Below are 24,874 nucleotides of genomic sequence, written 5' to 3'. Positions count from 1 at the left end.
CATATTCATTGACGACCTGGAGGCGGGAACAAAATGCGAAGTCATCAAATTTGCAGATGACACCAAACTATTCAGCAAGGTTGAAACCACGGTTGACTGCGAGAATCTCCAAAGGGATCTTACGACATTGGAAGAATGGGCGAAAAAGTGGCAAATGAGCTTCAATGTAGGGAAATGCAAGGTCATGCATATAGGGAGAAGGAACCCGATGTTCACTTACAAAATGGGGGGATCAATGCTAGGGGTCAGTAATCTGGAAAGAGACTTGGGAGTGATGGTAGACACGACATTGAAGGCGTCGGCACAATGCGCCACAGCCTCGAGGAAAGCAAACCAAATGTTAGGTATCATTAAGAAGGGTATCTCGACCAGAACGAAGGAAGTCATCCTGCCACTGTACCGGGCTATGGTGCGCCCGCATCTGGAATACTGTGTACAGTACTGGTCACCGTACCTCAAAAAGGACATGGCAATGCTCGAGGGAGTCCAGAGAAGAGCAACTAAACTGATTAAGGGTATGGAAAACCTTACATACACTGACAGACTGAAGAAGCTGGGGCTGTTCTCCCTGGAAAAGCGGAGACTCAGAGGAGATATGATAGAGACCTTCAAGATCCTGAGGGGCATCGAAAAGGTTGACAAAGACAGATTTTTCAATTTGAAAGAAACCACAAGAACAAGGGGTCACTCGATGAAATTGAAGGGGGACAGGTTTAAAACAAACGCAAGGAAGTACTTTTTCACACAGAGGGTGGTGGACACATGGAACACCCTTCCGGAGGCCGTGATAAGAAATAGCACAGTACAGGGTTTCAAGGATGACCTGGATAGGTTCCTGGAAGACAAAGGGATTGAGGGGTACAGATAAGAGCAGTGGAAGGTTTAGAGATAACTGTAGAGGGAGGCAATAAAATTAGTCAGGGACCGCTGACCAGGCAATATGCCTGATGGGCCGCCGCGTGAGCGGACCGCTGGGCTGGATGGACCTCTGGTCTGCCCCGGCGGAGGCGACTACTTATGTACTTATGTAAGAGCCCCAGCCTTTCTAGCCTCTCAGCGTATGAAAGGTTTTCCATACCTTTTATCATTCTTGTCGCTCTTCTCTGAACCCTCTCAAGTATCTCCATGTCCTTCTTTAGGTACGGCGACCAATATTGGACACAGTATTCCAGATGCGGTCGCACCATCGCGCGATACAGCGGCATGATGACTTCCTTCGTTCTGGTTGTAATTCCCCTCTTAATACCCAACATTCTGTTTGCCTTCTTTGAGGCTGCTGCGCATTGTGCCGTTGACTTCATTGTTGTGTCCACCAGCACACCCAAGTCTTTTTCAAGGTTACTTCCCTATAGTACTAATCCTCCCATTTGGTAGCTGAACATCGGATTCTTCTTTCCTATATGCATGACCTTGCATTTCCCCACATTGAAGTTCATCTGCCATTTATTCGCCCACTCTTCCAGTTTGTTCAGTTCACTTTGTAGGTCCTCACATTCTTCCACGTTTCTAACTTTGCTACAGAGTTTAGTGTCATCCGCAAATTTTATAACTTCACACTTCGTCCCCGTTTCCAGGTCATTTATAAATACGTTGAACAGCAGCGGTCCGAGTACCGACCCCTGCGGAACTCCGCTCGTGACTCTCCTCCAGTCCAAGTAGTGGTCCTTCACTCCAACCCTTTGCTTCCTGCCTGCTAACCAGTGCTTAACCCATCTGTGCACGTCCCCTTCCACCCCGTGGTTCCACAGCTTCTTAAGTAGCCGCTCATGGGGCACCTTGTCAAAGGCTTTTTGGAAGTCGAGATAAATGATGTCTACGGGTTCCCCTTGGTCCATCTGGCTGCTTACCCCCTCAAAGAAGTGCAGCAAGTTTGTTTGGCACGATCTTCCTTTGCAGTGCACAGCATCCCTATGGGGGCTATCCAAAACACAGTCCCTCCTCAAGAACCTATATGCACAGCCCCCTCCCCACCCATGCACCTGTCCTATAACAGCACTGCATAGTCCCTGCCATCCCCTGAACTAACACTGGACAGCCCCCGCCCTCTCCACCCAATACAAGCAATGCTCATTTCTTTATGTATCAGCATTGCATGGCTCCTTGCCCTCTCTTGTCTCTCCTCCACATATCATCACTGATTGCATTGCCTCCTCCCTTATAGTAACACTGGGTGGTCTCTCTGACCAGCACTTTACTGCTCCCTCCTTTCTCACATCAATTTTAGCACCTGTCAGAACCACAGAAAAATCTGCGACCTGCTCTAATCTTTCACACCTCCTTGCCCTGACCCATGTGTACAAGAATAACAGTCAAAGAAAGAACTCCCTCTTTCCCTGAACTGCAGCAGGTCCGAAAGCGAATAACAAATCCATGTCCATCCCAGCTTTCAGCAGAAGCAGAATCAGGGGGACCTACCCTCATACAGGTGACAACAGCCCAGTCAGTAGCATAGGGAGGAATTTCTCCAAGGGGAAGCAAAGTAACTTTATGCATTATCCAAGAGTTTTCTATGGAGCAGGTAGTAATAGGAAGGATAGCACTGACAAGAACTGGAGGGAGAGAGCACATGCCCCTCTTGCTCCCCCTCCCTACACCCATGACCCCAGTTTTCAGAAATAAGCCAGCATCATAATATAATTTATAACTGTATCTTATATAGCTCCATGCACCCTTATCGGGAAATGCTTCCTCACACCACAGCTGCTAACACACACCAATTCAAGTTTTTCTGGCAAAATAGAATTAATGTAATGTAATGTAATTTATTTCTTATATACTGCTACATCCGTTAGGTTCTAAGCGGTTTACAGAAAATATACATTAAGATTAGAAATAAGAAAGGTACTTGAAAAATTCCCTTACTGTCCCGAAGGCTCACAATCTAACTAAAGTACCTGGAGGGTAATAGAGAAGTGAAAAGTAGAGTTAGAGGAAAAATAAAAATAAAATAAACATTTTAACAAGACAGCATTGATCTAAATACTTTGGAAGGTAGAAGAGAGGAGAGAAAGGAATAGAAGCAGAAGGGGGAGTCGTTGAACAGTAGAATTCTGGAGAAATTTAAATGATAGAAATAGAACAAAACAAAGACAATTAACAAGACAAACACTACTTAATCATATCAACTAAATAATGAAAAACGCTTCCTCTGCTTCCTACTGCAGTTTTACTATGCATTATGTGAATGTGCACACGTGAGGCCTAACAGAATAGACACAAATCGGGAACGATATAGTAAACACACAGAAGAATCAACTGAAGGGATTACTTTTACAAAAAGACTCATCACTGGAAGGATGATAACACCAGCACAAAAACACATATTGTGCTTCTTCATCCATTTGTTCTCCACTTAAGTGAGGGCAGATGCAATGAAGTGCCCAGGCTTTGTGCAGGGTTATCTCAACTTCAGCACACAATGCAAAAATAATAATTTTATTCTTCTATACCACCAAAGCCATAATATTTCGAGGCGGTTTACAACAAGAGGTGCTGGACAATCGGAGAAATAGTCACAATATAGAGTCGTCAGGTACATGCATACCGAATAGAAGTAAAAACTATAGAATTTTTAGGTTACAAATCAATTGAACAATTTTGTTTTTACTTATTTTCTAAAACTAAAATAGGATGAAAAATGCATGATAATGTTACCCAGCCAATCGTTCCATTTACCTGCCTAGAAAGCAATAGTTCTGTCCAGGAATCTTTTATAACTGTAGGTCTTTATTGTTGGATAGGTGAACATATGAATTCTAGGTGTGGGCCTAATAGAACTATCCAAATTAAATTGAGAGACCAAGTACATAGGGGCCAGACCAAATATTGATTTAAAGCAAAGACAGATATATTTGAACAAAACTCTTGTTTCCAGGGGCAGCCAGTGAAGTTTTTGATAATAGGGACTTGTGTGTTCCCATTTTTTTAAATAAAAAAATCAGTCGAACTGCTGAATTTTGATGAATTCGGAGTCTTTGAAGGTTCCCAAATAAATGATGTTACAATAGTCAAGCATGCTTAAAATGGAAGATTGTACGAATAAGCAGAACGATACTGCACCAAAATATTTTCTGATGGTTCTGAGTTTCCATAATATCGAAAAGCATTTTCTAACCATCTGAAGTTAGGCGACGGTCCAAAGTCACTTCCAGAATTTTTATGGAATAGTCAATAGGGCAGTCCTGATCATTCAGAGAAATCGATGAATCTTTAATTTTGTCATTCGGGCTCGCCAAAAAAAATTTGGTTTTATCTGAGTTAAGTTTCAATTTGAATTCGGGGATCTGAACACAAAAGTGTAGTTACTTACCTGTAACGTAGGTTCTCCGTGGACAGCAGGATAGTCAGCCACATATGGGTGTTGTCCCAACACCTCCCAATTTGCGGATAAGCTCTCCAATAGCTCAGAGAGATTTTTTTTTTTTTTTTTTTTTCTCTGAGCACGTGCAGAGCCCGGGCCCCACTGGGCATGCCCGAGCCCTACCCATTTCCCCCTGCTTCCCCCTAATCCCCAGGATGTTCCTAGCTGTGGCCGGGTCGGCCGTATGGGGAGGCGGGTGGGTTGTGTGGCTGACTATCCTGCTGTCCACGGAGAACCTACGTTACAGGTAAGTAACTACACTTTCTCCTAGGACAAGCAGGATGAGTCAGCCACATATGGGTGACTCCCTAGCCGAGGGATGTACCGACTGGACCTGCGCCTTAGCGCTTTGTGCATCCCTCGCCTGGCTGTGGAGGCCGAGCCGGGCAGGGTAATCAGGCAAAGCAGGTAAAGTTGTGGAAACAAGGTTTTAGATAAAGTGCTGTGTTAACTGAGCAATAATACTCACAGAACAGTGAACTGGTCAATGACAATCAATGGACAGTGAGAAACCAACTGGTCAAAAGTGACAATTCGTACTTGCCTGTGAGAATTCATACTTGCCTATTCCACATTCAGTCTAGACAGGAGTGCTGGAAGACCTACTTAACTCACAGAACAGCGAAACTGGTCAATGACAATCAATGAACAGTGAGAAAACCAACTAGTCAACAGTGACAATTCGTAACTGGTCAACAGTGACAATTCGTACTTGCATATGAGAATTCATACTTGCCTATTCCACATTCAGACTAGACAGGAGTGCTGGAAGACCTACTTAACTCACAGAACAGCGAAAACTGGTCAATGACAATCAATGAACAGTGAGAAAACCAACTGGTCAACGGTGACAATTCATAACTGTTCAATAGTGACAATTCGTACTTGCATATGAGAATTCATACTTGCTTATTCCACCTTCAGACTAGACAGGATTGCTGGAAGACCTACTTAACTCACAGAACAGTGAAATTGGTCAGTGACAATCAATGAACAGTGAGAAACCAACTGGTCAACAGTAACAAATCGTACTTGCATGTGAGAATTCATACTTGCCTATTCCACATTCAGTCTAGGAAGGAGTGCTGGAAGACCTACTTAATCAATATCTATAACACCCTACTTGAACAGTGTTTGTCGAAGCTGTGCTAGTGGTTGCTGTCCCTCCCGGGAGGGAACCTGTGCTTGGTGAAGGTGTGCATGGAGGACCAAGTGGCTGCATCGCAGATGTCCCCTATTGGTGTGTGGTGCAGATGTGCCATTGTGTTGGCTATGGTTCTGCGCTGGTGGGCGTTGGCTCCCACCTGCGGTTGATGCTGCGCTTTTCTATAGGTGAAGGGGATGCACTCTTATATCCAGCGCGCGCGCCTGCGTTTGGTGGCCAGAAGACCTGGTCTGTTTTGGTCGTAGGAGACGAACAATTGAGGCTTGTCTAATCTGCTGCATAGTCAGGGCCCGCACACAGTCCAAGAGGTGTTGCTGAGGAGGCAGTGTGCCTCCCTGTGGGGAGATGTAGAGTGCCGGGAGGCGCGCTGAAGCCACCTTCGGCAAGAATCGGGGGTGGGTTCTGGGTATCACCCTGTTCTCATGAGGGAGTGTGTCGGTAGACACGATGGTCAGGGTTTTCCCAGCCAGGAATACGGGATCTGCCTCCCCCAAAGGTTTGAAGGGGTCGAGGTGAGATGATGCGGCACCAAGTTGAGGTCCCATCCGGGCGGTGGTGGTCTGAACGAATGGGTGCAGATTGGACAGTCCCTTCATGAAATTTTGTGATTACTGGATGCCTCGACACTGGTTTGCTGTCTAGGCCAGCGTGGTATGCTGTAATTGCACTTAGGTGGACCTTGATGGAAGTGGGTTTTAGGTCCCCCTAAGATAAGCTCAGTATGTACTGCAGGGTGCCCGGTATGGGGCAGTTGTAGGGGTCTCGCTGCGTGTCTGTGCACTGGTAGCGGAACCTTCTCTCTTTCAACCCATAGCGTTTTCTGGTTGAAGGTCTTCTGGCTGCCATAAGAGTGTGCTCCACGTCTTGTGGTAGGTTCATCCTCTCATCATCCATGCGGTCAGGGCTAAGGAACGCAGGTCGTGGTGGAGGGGGTAATGAGAACTGCACTGAACGGGAGCGGGGAGAAGTGGGTGAACCGCTATCCCTTGCCGGAACGGGAACCATGGTTGCAGGAGCCCGAACAGGGCAATCATGATCACCGTTGCTCTGTCCTGAAGAATCTTCTGCAGGACTTAGGGTGTTCCAACTCACAGACAGACCGTCGGGGCTGAGACGGCGATGGGTTGATCTCTTTGCGCAGAAGGTCGAGTATTTTGAGTTCGGTTCGATTGCAAACAGGTTGATGCTCGGTGTGCCCCAGGTGCTGAAGATCTTCTTCATCGCCGCTGGGTTGAGACACCATTCATCAGGATCCAGCTGGTGGCTGAGTCTTTCTGCCAGGTCGTTCTGCTCCCACAGGAGGTAAGTTTCCTGGATGGTGCATTGAATGGAGTCGGAGAACTCCCACATGTGGCAAGCTTCCTTGCATAGCGAAGTTGACCCTGTCCTTCCCTGTTTGCTGATATAGTGCGAGGCCACCAGGTTTTCTGTTTGGGTGAGGACTGCCCTGCCTGTTTGAAGGTTTCGAGGGCATTCCCTAAGGCCCTGAGCTCCAGTGGGTGGGTGGTCAGGGGTTGGGTACACTGGTCCCAGTGACGTCTGAGGTGCCCTTTTAGGGATCACATGAGTAGTCTGGTATGCTGCACAACAAAGAACGGAGTGTACTGACGATGAGCTGCTGGCAGGGATGCACTGGGCCAGGGATGTCATGGCGTCGATCTGGTAGTCCCGTAGGACGTCCTTGGTCTGCGTGGTGTCGATGACTGCCCAGATGAACGATATCCCCTGGGTGGGTATCAGGTGGGATTTCATGTAGTTGATGAGGAACCCCAGTTCTTGGAGGAGGGTTATGGTGGTTGACGGGGCTGCCAGCTGTCGAGATAAGATAGGATGCGCACCCCTTGAAGGTGAGGATGTGCCACTGCCACACACTTTGTGAACGCTCTTGGAGCCGTTGAGAGTCCAAGGGGCAGGACCTTGTACTGGAGGCGTCTGTCTTGGCTTTAGAAGCGACGATGCCTCCTGTGGGCTGGGTGCATGGGATACTAGCCAATACTCGGGCTTTAACAGGGCCAAGACTGTACCCAGAGAGTGCATCTGGACCTTGTGTATGCATCTGTTGAGCTTACCGAGATCCAGGGACGAGCGTTGTCCTTGTCCAAGGTGACGCGGGGGTTCCTGGAGTAGAAAACCCCTTGGTGATCTCCTCTGTTCGTCACCGCCTCTATTGATTCTGCCGAAGCCGGTCCTTTCCTTGCTGCAGGAAAGTTGGGTCGTCAGATGGAGGGTGCCCCGCCCACTCGGGGGGGGGGGGCGGGAGTGGAGACGAATTCGGAATCCCTGCTTGATGATGCTGAGGGCCCACTGGTCGATAGTGATCCTGGGCCAAGCCTTCTCAGACAATCTGATCTTGCTGGGCCGGAGGGTGGTCAAGGTTCTGTTTTTGTCTTGGGGAGAGGGCTGCCCTTGGATGCCCCTGCCCCTCGGGCGGTGCTTGTTTGCGTAGCAGTTATGTTACTGTTGCGAGCGCTGGGGCACAGACTGCTGCCAGTGTGGACTGGCTCAGTTGTGAGCTGGAGTCTCTATTTTATTTTATTTATTTATTTCCTCTCACTGGCCTCCTGATAAAGCCGCATCTGGAACTGGAGCGCAGCAATTCGTGCGCTCAGCATTGCGCCCTCGAAGGTCTTTTTCCCCGTGGAAACCAGGGTTTTTCAGGTCCTTCCCTGACGGGGGTTGGAGGGGGGGGGGGTCGTGCTGCCCTGTTTCCCTTAAGCTACCGCAATGTCCATGTATGGCTGCTGCGGGTTGTCGAATCCCTGGGCTGGAAAGATCTGGTACTTCAATCCCAGTCTCCTTGATGTTGGTTGCCCTGAGGAGGGAGTCAGCTAAATCTCGTCTCTGCAGTCCAGGAGGTTCTTGTGGACTGGAATCGCCACTGTCTGCGTGAAGTACTGGTACTGGTAGTTCAGGCCTTGTAGTACTCTGTCTTGGGTACTTGTTGTCCACCCACGTGGATCTTGAGAAAGGCTGTGAGTTTCTGGAGGGACTTGGGGTGAGTCCTCGTTTATGGGGGTTTTTTTTTTTTTTTTTTAGTAAATATTTATTTATTTTTGTGGGTGGTGACTCGGGGCGTGGCTGGAGGCTGGTGTGTAGCTTGTTCCTCCGTTGCTTGGGTGCATGGCATGCCGCTGAACCGCGCCATGTTGTTGTGCGTGGCTCCCTCTAAAGGGGGACATGGTGGGGAGTGTAGCCTGCTGAGAGAGGAGTGGGTCAGCAGGAGGATTAACTGTGGCTGCTGGTCCCACCCCTGGTGGTTCGCAGGTTCATGTGCTGCTCCACTTGACTGGTTGGGTGGCTCCATGTACCCCACCGCCCTTCTCTGTCCTTCTTGAGAGGGAGGGAGAGCCTGCAGAGAAGGGGCAGGATGCACCCCTTCATCTGTGCCAGTGCACCTGGCTGCGTTTCCCACTGTGCCTGGAGGCAGAGAAAGAGGAGTGATAATGCCTCTTGAGTGGGCTTCTGCTGCTGTACTGCCTATTGTATATTAAACTGTACAGCGCTGCATATGCCTTTCAGTGTTATAGAAATCAGGAATAGTACAGAGTCCCTCATGCTAGCTGGAAAAGCACTCTGCCTAGGTTTTATGAAGAGCAAACAGCTTTTTAGACTGAGGAGTTTCAAACCCCCACCTTTGGAGAGGCATGGTCTGACATGCTGCATCTCTAAAGATATCAGCACCCTGCTGAGAAAGGCAGACTCCTCGTTCCCAACCTGAGAGGGGAAGGGGGAAAGGTGTGAATTGTAGACTCTGCAGGACCCCAAGAGGGAAAAAAAAAACAGTTTTGTTTTTGGTTTTTTGTTTCAGCATGTCCTTTATAAGCTGAACTCTGGGGCAGCATGTCTCCTACTGGGGGGGGGGAGAAATCTGCAGGTCCCCTCCAAGGGAAAGAAGCATGGGAGATTCTTTCTCCTTAAATTCAGATTGGGAGGAGGGTGGGGCAGAGCCCTCGGGGCTGCAACAGGTTATCAGAGGTTTTCCCAAAAACAAGCAGATAGGACTTACCTTTGAACCCCATTCGGCTCCCTGCAGAGGCTAGCTGCTGTAAGCGGCAGCATGCCGTCTGGAGGGTGAAAGCCCCGATCTGTTGCTTGCAGAGGCTGTGGATTTACGCCGCAGCATGCAAGACTCCTATCGGCTGCCCTGCAGGGGATGGCTGAAAATGGCACGTGCAGGGATTCCTGGAGAGATCTCTCGGTCTGGCGAGACTCCTATGGGCTGCCCTGCAGAGGTTGGTTCAAAGCGGCAACATGCAGGGACTCCGGGAGATATTTCTCTACCGGGCCAAGTGCAGGCGGGGGGATTAGCTGAGCCAGGGCATCCTGGAGGCTCCTTGCCACTGTAGCATGTGGATCCCCCGCTGCTGTATTCGATGAGGATGGCTGCTGGAGGAAGATTCTCGGGCCTCACTTCTCTTTATGCCCTGCGGAGGCTGGCTGTAAGCAGCGACATGCATGAACTCCTGGAGAGATCTCTCGGTCTGGTGAGACTCCTATCGGCTTCCTGCAGGGGCCGACGGCTAGCGACAGCATGCAAGACCTCCGGGAGAGATTTCTCGACCGGGCAAGTTGCAGTCGGGGGGGTTGACTGAGCCAGGATGTCCCGGAGGCTCCTCACCGGATTCGTCTGTGGATCCCCCGCTGCTACGCTCCGATGAGGATGGCTGCTGGAGGAAGATTCTCGGGCCTCACTTCTCTTCATGAAGTCTCTCAGTGCCCTCTTCCTTAGCTTGCGTGCACGTGGGGACATGTGCGCACAATGCAAGCCACACGGAAACCTCGAGCGCCGGATCCAATCAGTGGGCGCACAATTCATGAGGATCCAGTGTGTTCATCCTCCTCCTGCATCCCAGTTGTTTCTTTAGATGATTCAGGCATCTTCAAGTTGATGAGTAGAAAAGTTGTAATGGAGAGCTGTAGAAAAATCCGACCGATGGGAACGGGCGGAAACTAAAGACTGGGGATTAGGGGGAAGCAGGGGGAAATGGGTAGGGCTCGGGCATGCCCAGTGGGGCCCGGGCTCTGCACGTGCTCAGAGAAAAAAAAAAAAAAAAAAAATCTCTCTGAGCTATTGGAGAGCTTATCCGCAAATTGGGAGGTGTTGGGACAACACCCATATGTGGCTGACTCATCCTGCTTGTCCTAGGAGAACTAGCCTTGTGCAAAGCCTCACATTAGAACTGAAGAGAAGGGAAAGAGAGATGCCCATCCTAAGGGGATGAAGGAATGAAATACTGAACACACAGCAGAGGGAGGGAGGGAGAAAGGGAATAGAGAGGGAGAGACACAGGGAGGTGTACAGAAATAAAGATTATAAGCTCTTCTGAGCAGGGACCGTCTATTAAATGTAGTGCAGTGTACGCTATAGAAATGATAAATAGTAGCAGTAATACATGATAACGAAGCTAATGATCTCTTCTGCACAGATGCAGAAAAGTGTGCAGACCAAAAGGCTGAGAACACCACACCAAAGAGTAGAGCAGACCGGAGCATCTTACGGCTCCTGGGCCACATCCAGCCCTTTGTCCCTGACCAGCCCACAAGATCAAATGGCAAATTAGGATTCAAACATAATATTCATTTATCTTTCTATCTATTTATTCATTCAGCCCGTCCTCCCAAACGAACCCAGAACGGGTCACAAGATATTCTACATCGTAAACGCAATATAACTATTGGTGTTTTTAACTATGCCTGTTTCACATTTTCATAGCCTAATCGTAACATCTACCAGTAGCAGATAATCAAAACCATACAATTTACTGTTTTTGTTCTTTTCATAAAGAGATAAAATTAAATGCGGTACAAAATTGAGTTCAGCCAATTGGTCTGGCCCTCAAACAGTCCCAGTTTCTCATGTGGCACTTTGGGAAGATGAATTGCCTACCCCTGGAACAGAGGGTTAGTTTGGTTCTCTGCAGTAGTGTCTGCGAGGATTTAATGCCCGTTCTTTTTACTATAAGCATACAGGTCCAGCAAACCTTTTTATAGCCTTCAAAAAGATAATGGGTTAAAAAAGCAGGGGGAGGTTTTGTGGTAAAGGCAGCTAGAACTGCACACAGGTCTGAACAGATCAAAATAGTATCTCTACACATCTGTTTCTATGTCGAAATGCTATTCTACTCCTAAAAACACCAGCACTGCAAACATTTTATGCACAGACAAGCATTCCAGGACATACACAAGATGTGAACCAGTAGTTGGACATATGTACAAGACAAGCTGTTTTTAGCTAAAGAATCTTGTGTGTGTATTCCCTAGTTAGTGCACAGATTTTGTGCCGGTCCTATTTGCATACAATTTGTTTTCTGCACCAGCAAGCAAAAACTGGACATTACGCTTGCATTACAAGCTGTGCACTAAGCCGTCAGCGCAAAGCTCTACCGCAAGCGAGTGAGAAAGTGTGATGCATAATTAGTAAATTGAAACAGATCCAAGCAGCACGTACAGGCAAAAGGGACTGTTATTATTACAGAAGGGACTAATCGGGTGCTGGTGCCACAGGTATATTGATGAGATGCTCAGGCTAAAGCAGGATGGACAACCACACTCTTTGAGGGACAGGATCCCAGTCAGGTTTTCAAGATTTCCACAATGAAAATTCATGAGATCTATTTGCTTACAATGGAAGCAGTACCTACAAATCACTCTCATGCATATTCATTGTGGACAAACTGAAAACCCGATTGGGTTGTGGACCTTGGGGACTGTGGTTGCCCATACCTGGGCTAAAAGGATGAGCACAGGAGAAACAGGATCAAAGATGGGAAGTCACATGGGACTAGGCATAAGCAACACAGGCACATGCCTAAGGTGCCAAATTCCATACACACCTAAAACCTGGGGCCCTGTGTGTTCTGTCTTAATCCCTGGAGAATCCCCCTAGCTTCCTGCCTATGACAGGAGTTCTTAATCCCTTCCATGTGTCAACTGGTGACTACCGACGGCTACATATGTCACTCCAGGGGATAGCTGCAAGCTGGCCCTGGTGGGCACAGGCCCACCCAGTGGTGATGCCTCACTCACCTCTCCTCCACTGGCAGCCCAATATCTACCCCTCCCCAGTGTACCTCAGAGGCATCCCCAGAGGCTGCAGCAACTCATTTTCACTGCTGCTCCAGCCACAAAGGCTTCCCTCCACTGTGTTTTGCCCTCATGATGCCCTTGTTTCTCCACCGGCGGGTCGTGGAGGAGGAAACGCATGCGGGGGCCAACACAGGCAGCAAATGCTGTGGTTGCCAGAGATGCCTCTGAGATACACTGGGAAGGAACGAGGGGGTTTAGAGAGTGGGGCACCTACCGGCTCAAAGACGGTTCATAGACAACAACGCAGAAGACAAAGGCGCGCGCCGACAACTGAGCGCAAAACGGAGGCGCGTGCCAAAGAAAATTACTATTTTTAGGGGCTCCGACGGGGGGATTTGTTGGGGAGCACCCCCAGTTTACTTAATACAAATTGCGCTGGCGTTGTGGGGGGTTTGGGGGGTTGTAACCCCCCACATTTTACTGTAAACTTAACTTTTTCCCTAAAAACAGGGAAAAAGTGAAGTTTTCAGTAAAATGTGGGGGGTTACAACCCCCCAAACCCCCCACAAAAAAAACAGTAATTTTCTTCGGCGCGCGCCTCCACACTGCGCTCAACTGTCTGCTCACGCCTTTGTCCCGGCGCGCTTTTGACCTGACACCTCAAGGACAGGGGAAGAGATGGTGTCACCAACTGTTAAGTTGCTAACAGTGCTAATTGCTGACAGGTTGCTAAAATTCACTAGTACACACAGTTATACTACCAGTAACTGCTTTCGCATTAATTAGCTCAGTGGTTCCCAACCCTGTCCTGGAGGACCACCAGGCCATTCGGGTTTTCAGGCTAGCCCTAATGAATATGCATGAGAGAGATTTGCACATAATGGAAGTGAGAGGCATGCAAATCTGCTTCATGCATATTCATTAGGGCTAGCCTAAAAACCCGATTGGCCTGGTGGTCCTCCGGGGCAGGTTTGGGAACCACTGAGCTAGCTAACAGTGTTCTTCAATGCAAGGCCCAGGGGCCATTGGCAGCCTTTGTGGTCTTTCTGGGGGGAGGGGTTCCCCGCTTCTCTGCCTCTCTACCCAGGCTCAGACTGAAAAGGGAAAATGTGGGAGGGGAAGCCACACAGACAAAAGAAGGGGAGGGGGAGAAGCCACACAGACAAAAGAATGCATTTGGAAATGCTCACAATCTTTAGGATTACCTCCCCCCCCAATAAAGTTTGAAGGTGGGTTGGTGGGGGTGGATGTCATTGGCACAAACTGGTTAGCGGTGTTGTGGCCCCACTTTGGAAGATATTTGCCAACTCTCCTTTAGCGCAATAGAATCCAAAGCGGCCCACAGCTTAAAAATTAATGAAGACCACTATTCTAGAAAGTTCCAATGCACTGCCTCCGGTTTAAAACCCTTCTCCATACCTCTTTTGACCTCTTCAGAGTATGGGCACCACTGGTTAAGAACCCTGGCCTATGAACACCATAATCTTAAACTGGCTCCAAGGTCATAGACACACTTTCCTCACCATATCTTTCATAGAATTACACTACACTATAATAGGCTGTTCACTCCAGATGCTGAAATAGGTGAAACCTGGTGCAAATTCATTACAAGACAGCTAAAAATCACCTGTATCACCAAACAATAAAAAATAAGGAATCACTATTAATTCTTCATACCACACCATGAAAAATCATTACAAAAAGAAGGAACCCTAAAGAAAAACCATAGCAAATGTCCTCAAATCCAGGGCAGTAGTCTGTCCAGTTGTTGGAGCCCCTAAGGCAGGGGGGTGTCCAACCTTTTGGCTTCCCTGGGCCGCAATGGCTGAAAAAAATGTTTCTGGGGCCACACAAACGCGCAAACGTTGCAGCAAGACAGAGGAGGGAGCCGGCAAGACGGTAAACACCCAGGGGCAGCAGAGGAAAACACTGAATCGCCCTCGACCGGGGCTTCACAAAATACTTCACGGGACCGCAGGTTGGACACCCCTGCCCTAAGGTAATCCTTTGCTGTACCGAAATTCCATGGACGCAGCACAGCAAAACACCAGCCAGTACATAAAAACTCACAGACCATTTATACCAGTGGTCCCAAACTCGCGGCCCGGGGGCCACATGCGGCCAGCCAGGTACTATTTTGAGGCCCTCGGTATGTTTATCATAATCACAAAGTTTCTTGATCATATGTCTCTTTAGCTATGAATGACAATATTATTATTAAGACTTAGCCAAAAGGAAAGATTTATAAACTATAAAGAAATTTACCTCATGCAAAATTGTCATTTCTTTAATAAGACATTAGCTATTTTTTTTTTCCTGAGGCCCTTCAAGTACCTACAAATCCAAAATGTGGCCCTGCAAAGGGTTTGAGTTGGAGACCACTGATTTATACACTCTGGGGCTGCAGGGGAAGATCCATTGAAGACAAACTCACAAGCTCACCAGGGGGGGGGGACCTTCCTTTCCACCATCTCTTCCGAGTAACTATCTGTACAGAATATAAATGTATAGAGCAGAATTACCGGGGACGAAACAGCAGCTGGACCTGCAAAGACTGCAGCAAAAAAAACCGCAGGGACCAGACACGTGAAGGTAAGGGATGGGAATTAAGGTGCCGGGATGGGAGGGGGGGTTAATTTGGTTTAGCCACAGGTCTGGGGGATGAAGGAGGAAGTCGATCGCTCACCAGAGGCCCCCATGTGGTAGGAGAAGCGCCTGGCTCCGAACTGCTGCGAGTAGGGCCCCCCGGCGGCTCCCTGGGGCCGGTTCAGCTGCATCCCGACGGCGGCGGCGGCTGTTGGGAGGAGCCGGAAGGTAGCGGTGCAGAGTCCACGGCGCTGCCGAAGCTCTGCTGTGTTTCGCACCCCATGAAGGAGCCCGGCCAGAGGGGGTGAGAGGGGGTCCGTCTGCTCCCGGGGCGGGGGGTCGCCGGCCCTGCGCTTCCCGAGTCTCGCCTTCCCCTCCTCCCCCGCCCCTCGAGCGCCGGGGGGGTCAGGGGGAGCCCGCAGCCCGCCGGATCGCTATTGCCCGGCCGCGGCGCTTCTTCATCGCAGCTCCTGCTTCGATCTCCCCGATGCCACCTTGCACGCGGAGACCTCCCTCCCATCCCCCCCACCCGCTGACGTCACAGAAGGAGGGAGGGAGATGCCCCCGGCCCAGAACGACCGTAGTAGGCTGAGCCAGCCCCGGCTTTTCCCCGTGCTGCATGCTGGGAGATGAAGTCCTGGGCTTTTGTTAAGGGGTGGGGGGGGTCCGAACTATAACTCCCAGCATACACCGAGCCTAATCTAGGACTCGCCCAGCATCTCCTTCTACCAGCCCCGGCTCTGCTTTGCTTTGTCCCTTGAGATGTCAACTTATACAGTAGAAGCAAGCGAACACTTTTCTATGGTTATGTGTAGGGTGCTGAAGTCTAAGGAGAATTCATTGCTGGGTGAGCAATTTTTTTTGTTGGGGGTTGGGTTTTTTTTTGGGGGGGGGGTTAAACCTCATCTCTGGGAAAACAAACCTCACCTCTGCCTAACTGTCCTGAGAACAATTGCAGCAATCTTTGGCAAGACTCTCTTGCTACCAGTTCCCAGAGCTGTTGCACAACTACCAAGAGACATTCCTAAATCCCATGACTACACATTCTCTTTCCCGGCATTACAATATTCCTTCCCCTTATCCATCTTCTCTTCTGCCCCAATAAATATAAACACTACCACACACGCATGCTTTTGTTTGGTTGCTCAATTTCACAACCAGCTGGCACAAGGCATAACAGAATTCCACTTCCTTCTTTTTATTTTGAAATCAGCAACATGTATAATAATAAAAAATAAATAAATGCAACAGGAATGCAGTGAAGGTTCACAAATAAAATTTTATACAAGACAGCTGCTTTGCCGGAGCAGAAATAAGGTAGGTTACCTTAAGGCAGGGGTATCAAAGTCCTCCTCAAGGGCTGCAATCCAGTCGGGTTTACAGGATTTCTACCATGAATATGCATGAGATATACTTGCATGCGCTGCTTTCATGGTATGGTAACAGATCTCATACATATTCATTGGGTGAAATCCTGAAAACCTGACTGGATTGTAGCCCTCAAGGAGGGACTTTGACACCCCTGCCTTAAGGGATCAGCTCCTTCTGTATCACTACTTAAGTCCAGAGATACAGCACAGTAACATAGTAGATGACAGCAGATAAAGACTTGGATGGTCCATCCAGCCTGCCCAACAAGATAAACTCATAGCATGAGATATGATGCAATACTACATATGCATATTTGAACTTGATTTGTCCTATTTTTTTAGGAGACAGACCTTGGAAGTCTGCCTGGCACTAACTTTGCTTCTCAAATATCAGAGTTCCATCTAAGCACCGCTAAGTTTGGTTCTATTCTTTTCATACAGGATTCCTTTATGTTTATCCCAAACATTGTCTATTTCTGTATTCATCTTCATCACTTCACCTGGGAGGTCATTCCAGGTATCTAGCGCCCTCTCTGTGAAAAAGTACTTCCTGATGTTATTCCTGAGTCAACCCCCTGCAATCTAAATTTATGTACTCTAGCTCTACTGCCTTCCCATGTCTGTATCATATCCTCTACACCAGGGATCTCAAAGTCCCTCCTTGAGGGCTGCAATCCAGTCGGGTGTTCAGGATTTCCCCAATGAATATGCATTGAAAGCAGTGCATGCACATAGATTTCATTGGAGAAATCCTGAAAACCTGACTGGATTGTGACCCTCAAGGAGGGACTTTGAGACCCCTGCTCTAGACTATATATCTTCTGTTCATCAAATCTCTCCTCATATATCGTGTAGCGCAAACCCCATATAATTTTTTGTCAGCACTGTGAGCTTGCCAACATGCAGCATCAGCTCTTTTACTCAGTTGCAGGGTGCCAAATTTGCTTCCCATCCACTGTCTTCTCTTGGCTGTGGCACAGTGGGTGGAGCATCTCACAAAAAGCATGATACCAGCTTGGTAAGGTCTTGGCTCGGATAGGAGAGTTATTGCCTTTCAGGGCTGGCCTAACCATTAGGTGAGACTAGGTAGTTGCCTAAATTTCAGGAAGGCAATATAAACTCACCTCTTCCCCTGATCCTCTATGAGAGTGCGCTGATCCAAATTCTCCAAACCTTCTAACAAAATGCCCCAATCTCTCTTAAATGCTAAGGGGTTAATAATAAAAAAAGGGCTTGAGCTCCCTCTTGCCCCGATGTTGTCGGGGGGAGAGGGGGGGGTCGCAGTTTGACATGGCAGGAGGGCTTGGCCACCCTCCTTCCTGGATCGTTGTGGGGGGGGGGGGTTCTTTAACCGGTGTTGTTTTTGACAGAGACCGGTTACAGAATCCAGCTTTTAGACGAAGGACTGGCTCTTCCTTCGCCTAAAAGCCCTTCTGTTGGACGTTTGGGGCTTAGGCGTTTTTTTGGTTCATTATGGCCAAAAAGTGTAGATGTTCTGGGGGTGTACTTTTAGAGTAGTGGTGATCTGGGAAGGCCTTAATCAAAACAAGGACGTTTGTTTTGGTTATGGACACTTTCCCTGCTTAGAAACATAGAAACATAGAAAATGACGGCAGAAAAGGGCTATAGCCCACCAAGTCTGCCCATTTCAAATACCCGCCCCCTTGATTTCACCCCCTTAGAGATCCCATGTGAATATCCCATTTTCTCTTAAAATCCGACACACTGCTGGCCTCAATCACCTGCAGGGGGAGTTTGTTCCAATGATCCACCACTCTTTCGGTGAAGAAGTATTTTCTGGAGTCGCTATGAAACTTCCCTCCCCTGATTTTCAGCAGATGCCCTCTGGTGGTCGAGGGTCCCATGAGGTAGAAGATATCCTCTTTAGACTCGATACGGCCCGTGATGTACTTATTGTAAAGTAATTTTTTATTAAACCAAAGTATAAGCACACAAGTTACAGAATTCAAGGTCATTTTGGTAAGCCACAATACAACTCCAAAGCCCTAACCCCCCCAAAACACCCCCCCACACCCCACCCCACCTGGGCGGCAGCAGCGAAAACAAACAGTCCCAAAGAGAGCATTGTCAACATAAGATCGATAAGCAAATCATACCTCCCAGAGGTATCGTTGTACAGAAGAAGTAAAGGTCAAACTAAAAGGATACCAGCATTGTCGGAATAACCGACCCTTTTTAGCAGCCATGTCCACAATGTCTTTTCATTCCAGTAACATCTGTTGTAACATTAAAGCTCTCCACTGTTGAAGAGAAGGTGGTTGAGATGAAAGCCACTGTGTAAGAATACACTTCCTGCCCATTAGCACAGTTTTCCTAATGAAAAGCGCACATCCCGGTCGAGGTGGGTGAAAACGAATCTGTAGAGTAAAAAGAAAACTGGGATGCATCCTCCAGGAACAACCCCAGAGCCAGGCCACGGTAGACACCAACCGTAACCAGAAGGCAGATATCACAGGGCAAGTCCAAAACATGTGTCCAAAAGATGCCATAGGATGTGCACATTTTCCACAGCAATGTCTCGTACTAATCCCCATTACCTGAGCTCTCTTGGGTGGATAAAAAGCTCGCAGCATGAACTTGTAATTTCGCTCCCTCTCCACCGAGGAAAGTGTAGAGTCAGTCCCCAAGTGAAGGCCTCTACGGATCGTATCATCAGAGATAGGTACCTGAAGATCGACCGACCATTTTTGAGCTAGTGTAGGGATGTCCAGTTCTCCAGAAAGTTCCTGTAAAAGCCTGTGATACAATTTCAACGGTATATGGTCCTGTGCAGTGAGATGAAGAACTTCCTGCAAACTGTTTTGAACATCCTCTCTCAAAGATTCGCAGGTCAAAGTCCGCAAATAATGTTGAAGTTGTCGGTAGGCAAACCAGTCCATAGGAGAAAGATGAAACTGCGTCTGTAGTTCGGCAAAGGAGGTAGGGAGACCCGTGTCCTGGACCACCTGAGATATGTAGTGAAGACCCACAGAGGTCCAGCGCCGGAAAACTGCAGAGTCCAAGCCCGGTAAAAAGTCGCCATTACCAGCAATTGGAAGGCAAGGTGTTATACTAGGAGAAATTTTCAACAACCTACATAACCCTTTCCAAGCCTTACGCATTGCAGGCAAAAAGGGGTGGGAGTGTAGCAATGGCAAAGCAGGTAAATGGTTAGTATGTAAAAGATAACTGAAGTGATAGGGTCTAAAAGTGAAACATTCATTCTCAGGCAATGAAAAACATGGGGAGTTACAAAACCAGTCATGAATATGTCTTAGTTGACATGCAAGGTTAAATCTTGAAATACTCAGTAAGCCCAACCCCCCCTGATTTCTGGGCAACATCAACTTAGACAACGCTATCCTAGCTCGTTTTCCCTGCCACAAGTATGCGGAGAGGTGAGAGTTATGCTGAGATAAATGTTTTGAGGTTAGCATAATAGGCAGCATTTGTAATGTATATAGCCATTGCGGCAATATCATCATGTTGTATAGGGCGATAAGGGAAGTTTCCTCCAATTAGAAAGGGTAGTCGCTGTACGACGGAGTAAGGGCGAAACATTAATGGCATAAAGCCTGTCCAGGTCCTGAGGTATTACCACCCCCAAGTATGTTAGGTGGGAAGAAGCCCATTTTAATGGAAAGTCTCCCTGCCAATTTAAACGTACTTCAGGCGAAGTTGGCAGTGCCAAAGACTTCTGTTTATTAAGAACTAGACCTGAGTATAGATGAAATTCATCTAAAAGTTCCAATGCTCGCCGCAAAGAACGTTGCGGGGAGCCCAGCGCAAGCAGAAGGTCGTCCGCAAATGCCAACACCCGCAACTGAGAAGAACCCTTTGGCAACCCTACAATTTCATCATCCCTCTGAAGCGTACGTAGCAAAGGGTCTAAATATAGCAAAAAAAGGAGTGGTGACAATGGACATCCCTGTCAGGTCCCCTTGCCCACCAAGAAAGAAGGTGAGCGCACCCCATTAACCAATATGGAAGCCGTAGGTCCTGAATAGAGTGTACGAATCAGCGCCAGGTAACTATCCGGAAGCCCTAGGTGTTGCAGGACCTGAAATAAATAATGCCAATGGACCTTATCAAAGACTTTCGCCGCGTCCAACCCAACCAGTAGCCCAGGAGACCGTGCCTGCTGGGCTCTAGAAAAAGCCAGTAACATACGACGAACATTAATTACGGATTGGCGTGTGCGAACAAAGCCCACCTGTTCGGGCACAATAATAGTAGGTAACAAGGGCGCCAGTCTATCCGCCAATACCCGGGCTAAAATCTTTATGTCAACATTCAATAGCGAGATCGGTCGATACGATTCTATCTCAGTGGGCGGCTTGGACGGTTTTGGAATTAAAGTAATCAGGGCATCATTCACGTAACTCGGGAATTCCCCCCTGGTTTGGACCGCTGTGTAATAATTCACGAGAGACCCCCCTATAGATAAAGATAAGATCTTAAAAAACTCCGGGGAGTATCCGTCCGGCCCGGGGGCCGTACAGGGTTTCAGGTTCTTAATTGCCTGCAGCACCTCTTGGAGTTGTAAAGGTCTATCTAACCGTGAAAACTGTGCCGCTGATAATTTAGGCAACCCTGCATCCTCCAAATAATCACACACCTCTGGTCCTGTGTAGGGTCCTGGGGAGGCGTAGAAAGCCTCAAAATAATTTTTAAAGCTAGCCGAAATATCTGCCGCTGACGTCAACGTCTTCCCCGATTTATCTTTTATCATAGAAATATATCTAGATCCCTTCCAGCTTTTAGCTACCGACGCTAACAGCTTCCCGGTTTTATTGCCATATTTATAAAATTGAAATTTACGAAAGAACAACAATTTCTTCGTACGTTCATGTATAAGGGAATTTAATTCAGCCAGAGCAGTGGTATACGCTTCCTTATTTGCCACTGAGGGGGTATGCAACAGCTCACGTTTTAATTGCACCGACTGTCGTTCGAGCTGTACTATACGATGTGCAATTCGTCGGGTCCTAGAGGCCACATAAGCGATCACGTCCCCACGTAACACCGCCTTTGCCGCGTCCCAAAAAAGTATAGGTTGATCGATATGTTGTGCATTAAAGGAACAATATTCATCCCACCTTCCGGACAAAAAGTCCCGAAAGTGAGAATCGTTATACAAATATGAAGGAAATCTCCATCCCGACCCAGGACCTATAGGGCCTCCCACCGCAACATCCAACCAAATCATATGATGATCTGATATCTCAAGAGGACCAATTGTTGCCTCAGAGACCTGAGCGAACAATTGTTCGGAAATTAAGGTGTAATTAATTCTGGAAAATGAACCATGTGCTCTAGATTGGTGGGTATAGTCTCTTTCAGTGGGGTGAAGCAGTCTCCAAGGGTCCACCAACCCCAAAGCTCGACAAAGATAGGACACTCCCTTCGTGTGTTTCACCGTCACAGTTCCTGTGCTCCCAGAGCGGTCCACGCCCGCATCCAATACTTGATTCAAGTCACCGACCAATATTAAGGGACCACCAGAGGTCTGTAAACTAATATTAACTAAATTTTGAAAAAAAGAATGTTGATACCCATTAGGGCCATATCCCACCAGCAACCTAAAGGGCCCACCCGGTCCAATCACCTGTATTAACAAATATCGACCCTGGGGATCACGTCTCAGGACCTGGACAGTGCATGGTAAGCCCTTTTTAAGCAATATAGCCACCCCTGCCCTTTTCCCTGGCGCTGATGCATAGTATAAATCCCCAACCCAGCCTCTCCGAAGTTTCTGGTGTTCTAAATCTGTAAGCCTAGTCTCTTGTAAGCAAGCTATATCTGCCGAGTGATGTTTCAATTGAGATAGGATCTTAGTACGTTTAGCAGGAGATGTGATTCCCGAAACATTCCAAGAAAGTATACGCAATTTCCGGTCACCCATCCCTCTCCCCTCCTACCATGTCATAGCAAAGTAACCCTCCGATAAAGAGAGTCCCAGGGCGCCCAGCCTCACCCCAAGACTGTACATACACACTCCATTCAAACAAAGCACATAACCCTAACAAAATAGACCTCAAAGAACAATTAGGGAAGAACACAAAGTGCCCTGTCAGTACCGCTGCCGCCACCCAGAAACACCCCTCCCCCCCATTTCCCCCAACAGTCCCAACAGCCCCCAGCGTATGGGAGAAAAACAGGTCACGAAAGACGCCTCACTCGGGGCCACCCCGACCTGCAAAATGAAAAGGCTCATACAAGCCTTTAAGACAGTGTTCCCCTGTAAATAGAAAACATTAGCAAACCAGTTTCACAAACAAGCTTAGCAAAAACAGCATGGTCCGCCCAATCAACCCTCTCCCGGCTTGGGTTTTTCAAGTAGTTTAATAAAGTCAGCTGCCGCTTCAGAAGACTGAAAGGACTTCCAGACTCCATTACTCAGGATCCGCAGTTGAGACGGGTAGTTGAACTGAAATCTCTGTTTAAGCTCTGATAATTGTGCACAGAGTGGGTAAAAGGGTTGTCTCCGTTCCTGCAGTGCCAGAGAAAAATCTTGGCTGATTCGAATCAAGGCACCATCATATTTCAAGGCATCTCTCTTAGCCCGATAAAGTTGTAACAGTTCCACTTTGTGTCTGAAGTTTAACAGCTTCATAATAACCACCCGTGGACGTGCCTCCAGACCAGGGCGGGGGCCCAGGCGGTGTGCCCGTTCAATACGAAGGGGCCCCAAGGAAGGAGGAAGCGGGAGCTCCTTTCTCAGCCATTTTTCCAGCACCTCCAGTAGACAACGGTCAGAAATTGTTTCTGGGATGCCCAGCAAGCGCAGATTTGAGCGTCTGGAACGGTTTTCCAAATCATCCAGCTTTTCTGCCTGCGCCCGAACCTGCGCCTGCAATGCGCCAAGATCTACCCCCTGGGCCGTGGACGTATCTTCCAAATTGGAGACCCGTTGCTCCAGCTCATTCATGCGGGCCGCCGCCACCGCCAGCAGAGTCTCTATGTTCGCGGTTTGCACCGTCAATAGTTCTAATTTGGGCCCCAGGACCTGAGCCAGCGCCTCCTTGATATCGCTGAGCGCGGTCTCTGTAAGATTTGAGACCGCCGCCGCGGGGCTTGCCGCCATTTTTTTTTTCTGTCGGCCCAACTCGTTCTCGGTCCCTACACGCCGATCTCGGCTACATGTGCTCCCTCGATCGCGTGAGATATTTTTCCATGCACTGGATCCGGTCCGAAAAGGAGCGGGGGCCCAAAATCAGCGGGGAAAGCATTGGTTAGCAACCAAATGTGCAGGGTAGCCCCGGAGCGAGCGAGGAGACGTCCTCACGCGCTCATGGCATCACGTGACCTCTCCCGTGATGTACTTAAACGTCTCAATCATGTCTCCCCTCTCTCTTCGTTCCTCCAGTGAGTACAGCCTCAATTTATTCAGTCTTTCTTCATACGTGAGATCCTTGAGATGCTTCTGCTTTGAACGTTTAAGGACTTAGGCCAAAAGGGGACTTAGACCTTTTTTTTGACTATGCCCCTCCACGTGCTTTGTCGTATGTCTGACCATACCATGTTTTCTCATACATGTCATACTATTCACCATCTTTGTCCGACTACACTATAATATACTATACACCATATTTACCATACTATGTTTGCCATGCTACAATCTCTCATACTTTGTCTCACCTGTTTGCTATTCCATGTCTTCCATGCTACGCTTCATCATGCATGCTTGCCTTACCTTTTCTGCCAAGTCATGTCATACTATGTTAGTCATGCTTCATAATACCATGTTTGCCATGCTACTGTATGTTCTGCAATAATATGCTCACCGTGTTATGTCTCACCACACCATGTGTGCTATGCTCTGTTAACTATGTCCGCCATCTCTGTCAGCCACTGCTTGCCGTGCTACCTCCTACCACGCTATATCTGAGAGTGTGACACAGGGGTTATAGTAACAGCCCCAGCGCCCCAAGATTGTGGGCTCAGACCCACGTTGCTCCTTGTGACCCTGGGCAAGTCACTTGGTCCCCACATTGTCCCAGGTATATTAGATAGTGAGCCCACTGGGCCGGACAGGAAAAAATGCTTGAGTACCTAAACAAATGAATGTAAACCATTCTGAGCTTCCCTGGGAAAACAGTATAGAAAACTGAATAAATATATAGACAGCTTTTAGGGGATAGCAAAAAAGCAGCTGCAGTCATAGCAAAACAATGTTCTGCCAGTCATATAAACTCAAAGAGCCGTCAGCATATGCTTTTTCCTTCAACACAAAGGGCTTCTTTTACAAAGCTGCACTGGTGGCTGCCGCATGGCAAATATTCCAATGTCCATTAATTCCCTATGGATGTTGGAGCGATTACCACAGCAACAACTGCGGCTTTGTAAACAGGGGGAGGGGGAAAT

General features: G+C 48.2%; 2 protein-coding genes across 2 annotated transcripts in view; one reads left to right on the top strand and one right to left on the bottom strand.

Moving 5' to 3' along the window:
• The window catches only part of FGD1 (FYVE, RhoGEF and PH domain containing 1), a 96,943-nt gene extending 81,200 nt beyond the window's left edge, over positions 1 to 15,743 (bottom strand). The window contains exon 1 of the mRNA XM_033921699.1: positions 15,238 to 15,743. Within this exon, the coding sequence (XP_033777590.1) occupies positions 15,238 to 15,328 (91 nt within the window). The 5' untranslated portion in view covers positions 15,329 to 15,743. The remainder of the gene's footprint in view (positions 1 to 15,237) is intronic.
• A 186-nt stretch (positions 15,744 to 15,929) lies between these two features.
• The window catches only part of GNL3L (G protein nucleolar 3 like), a 66,648-nt gene continuing 57,703 nt past the window's right edge, over positions 15,930 to 24,874 (top strand). The window contains exon 1 of the mRNA XM_033921722.1: positions 15,930 to 15,984. Coding sequence (XP_033777613.1) covers positions 15,939 to 15,984 — 46 coding nt within the window. The 5' untranslated portion in view covers positions 15,930 to 15,938. The remainder of the gene's footprint in view (positions 15,985 to 24,874) is intronic.

The sequence above is a fragment of the Geotrypetes seraphini genome, chromosome 1, assembly GCF_902459505.1.
Source record: "Geotrypetes seraphini chromosome 1, aGeoSer1.1, whole genome shotgun sequence".
In the NCBI taxonomy this organism is placed as follows: Eukaryota; Metazoa; Chordata; class Amphibia; order Gymnophiona; family Dermophiidae; genus Geotrypetes; species Geotrypetes seraphini.
The sequence above is the reverse complement of the archived record's forward strand: the minus strand, read 5'-3'. Positions and strand labels throughout refer to the sequence as shown.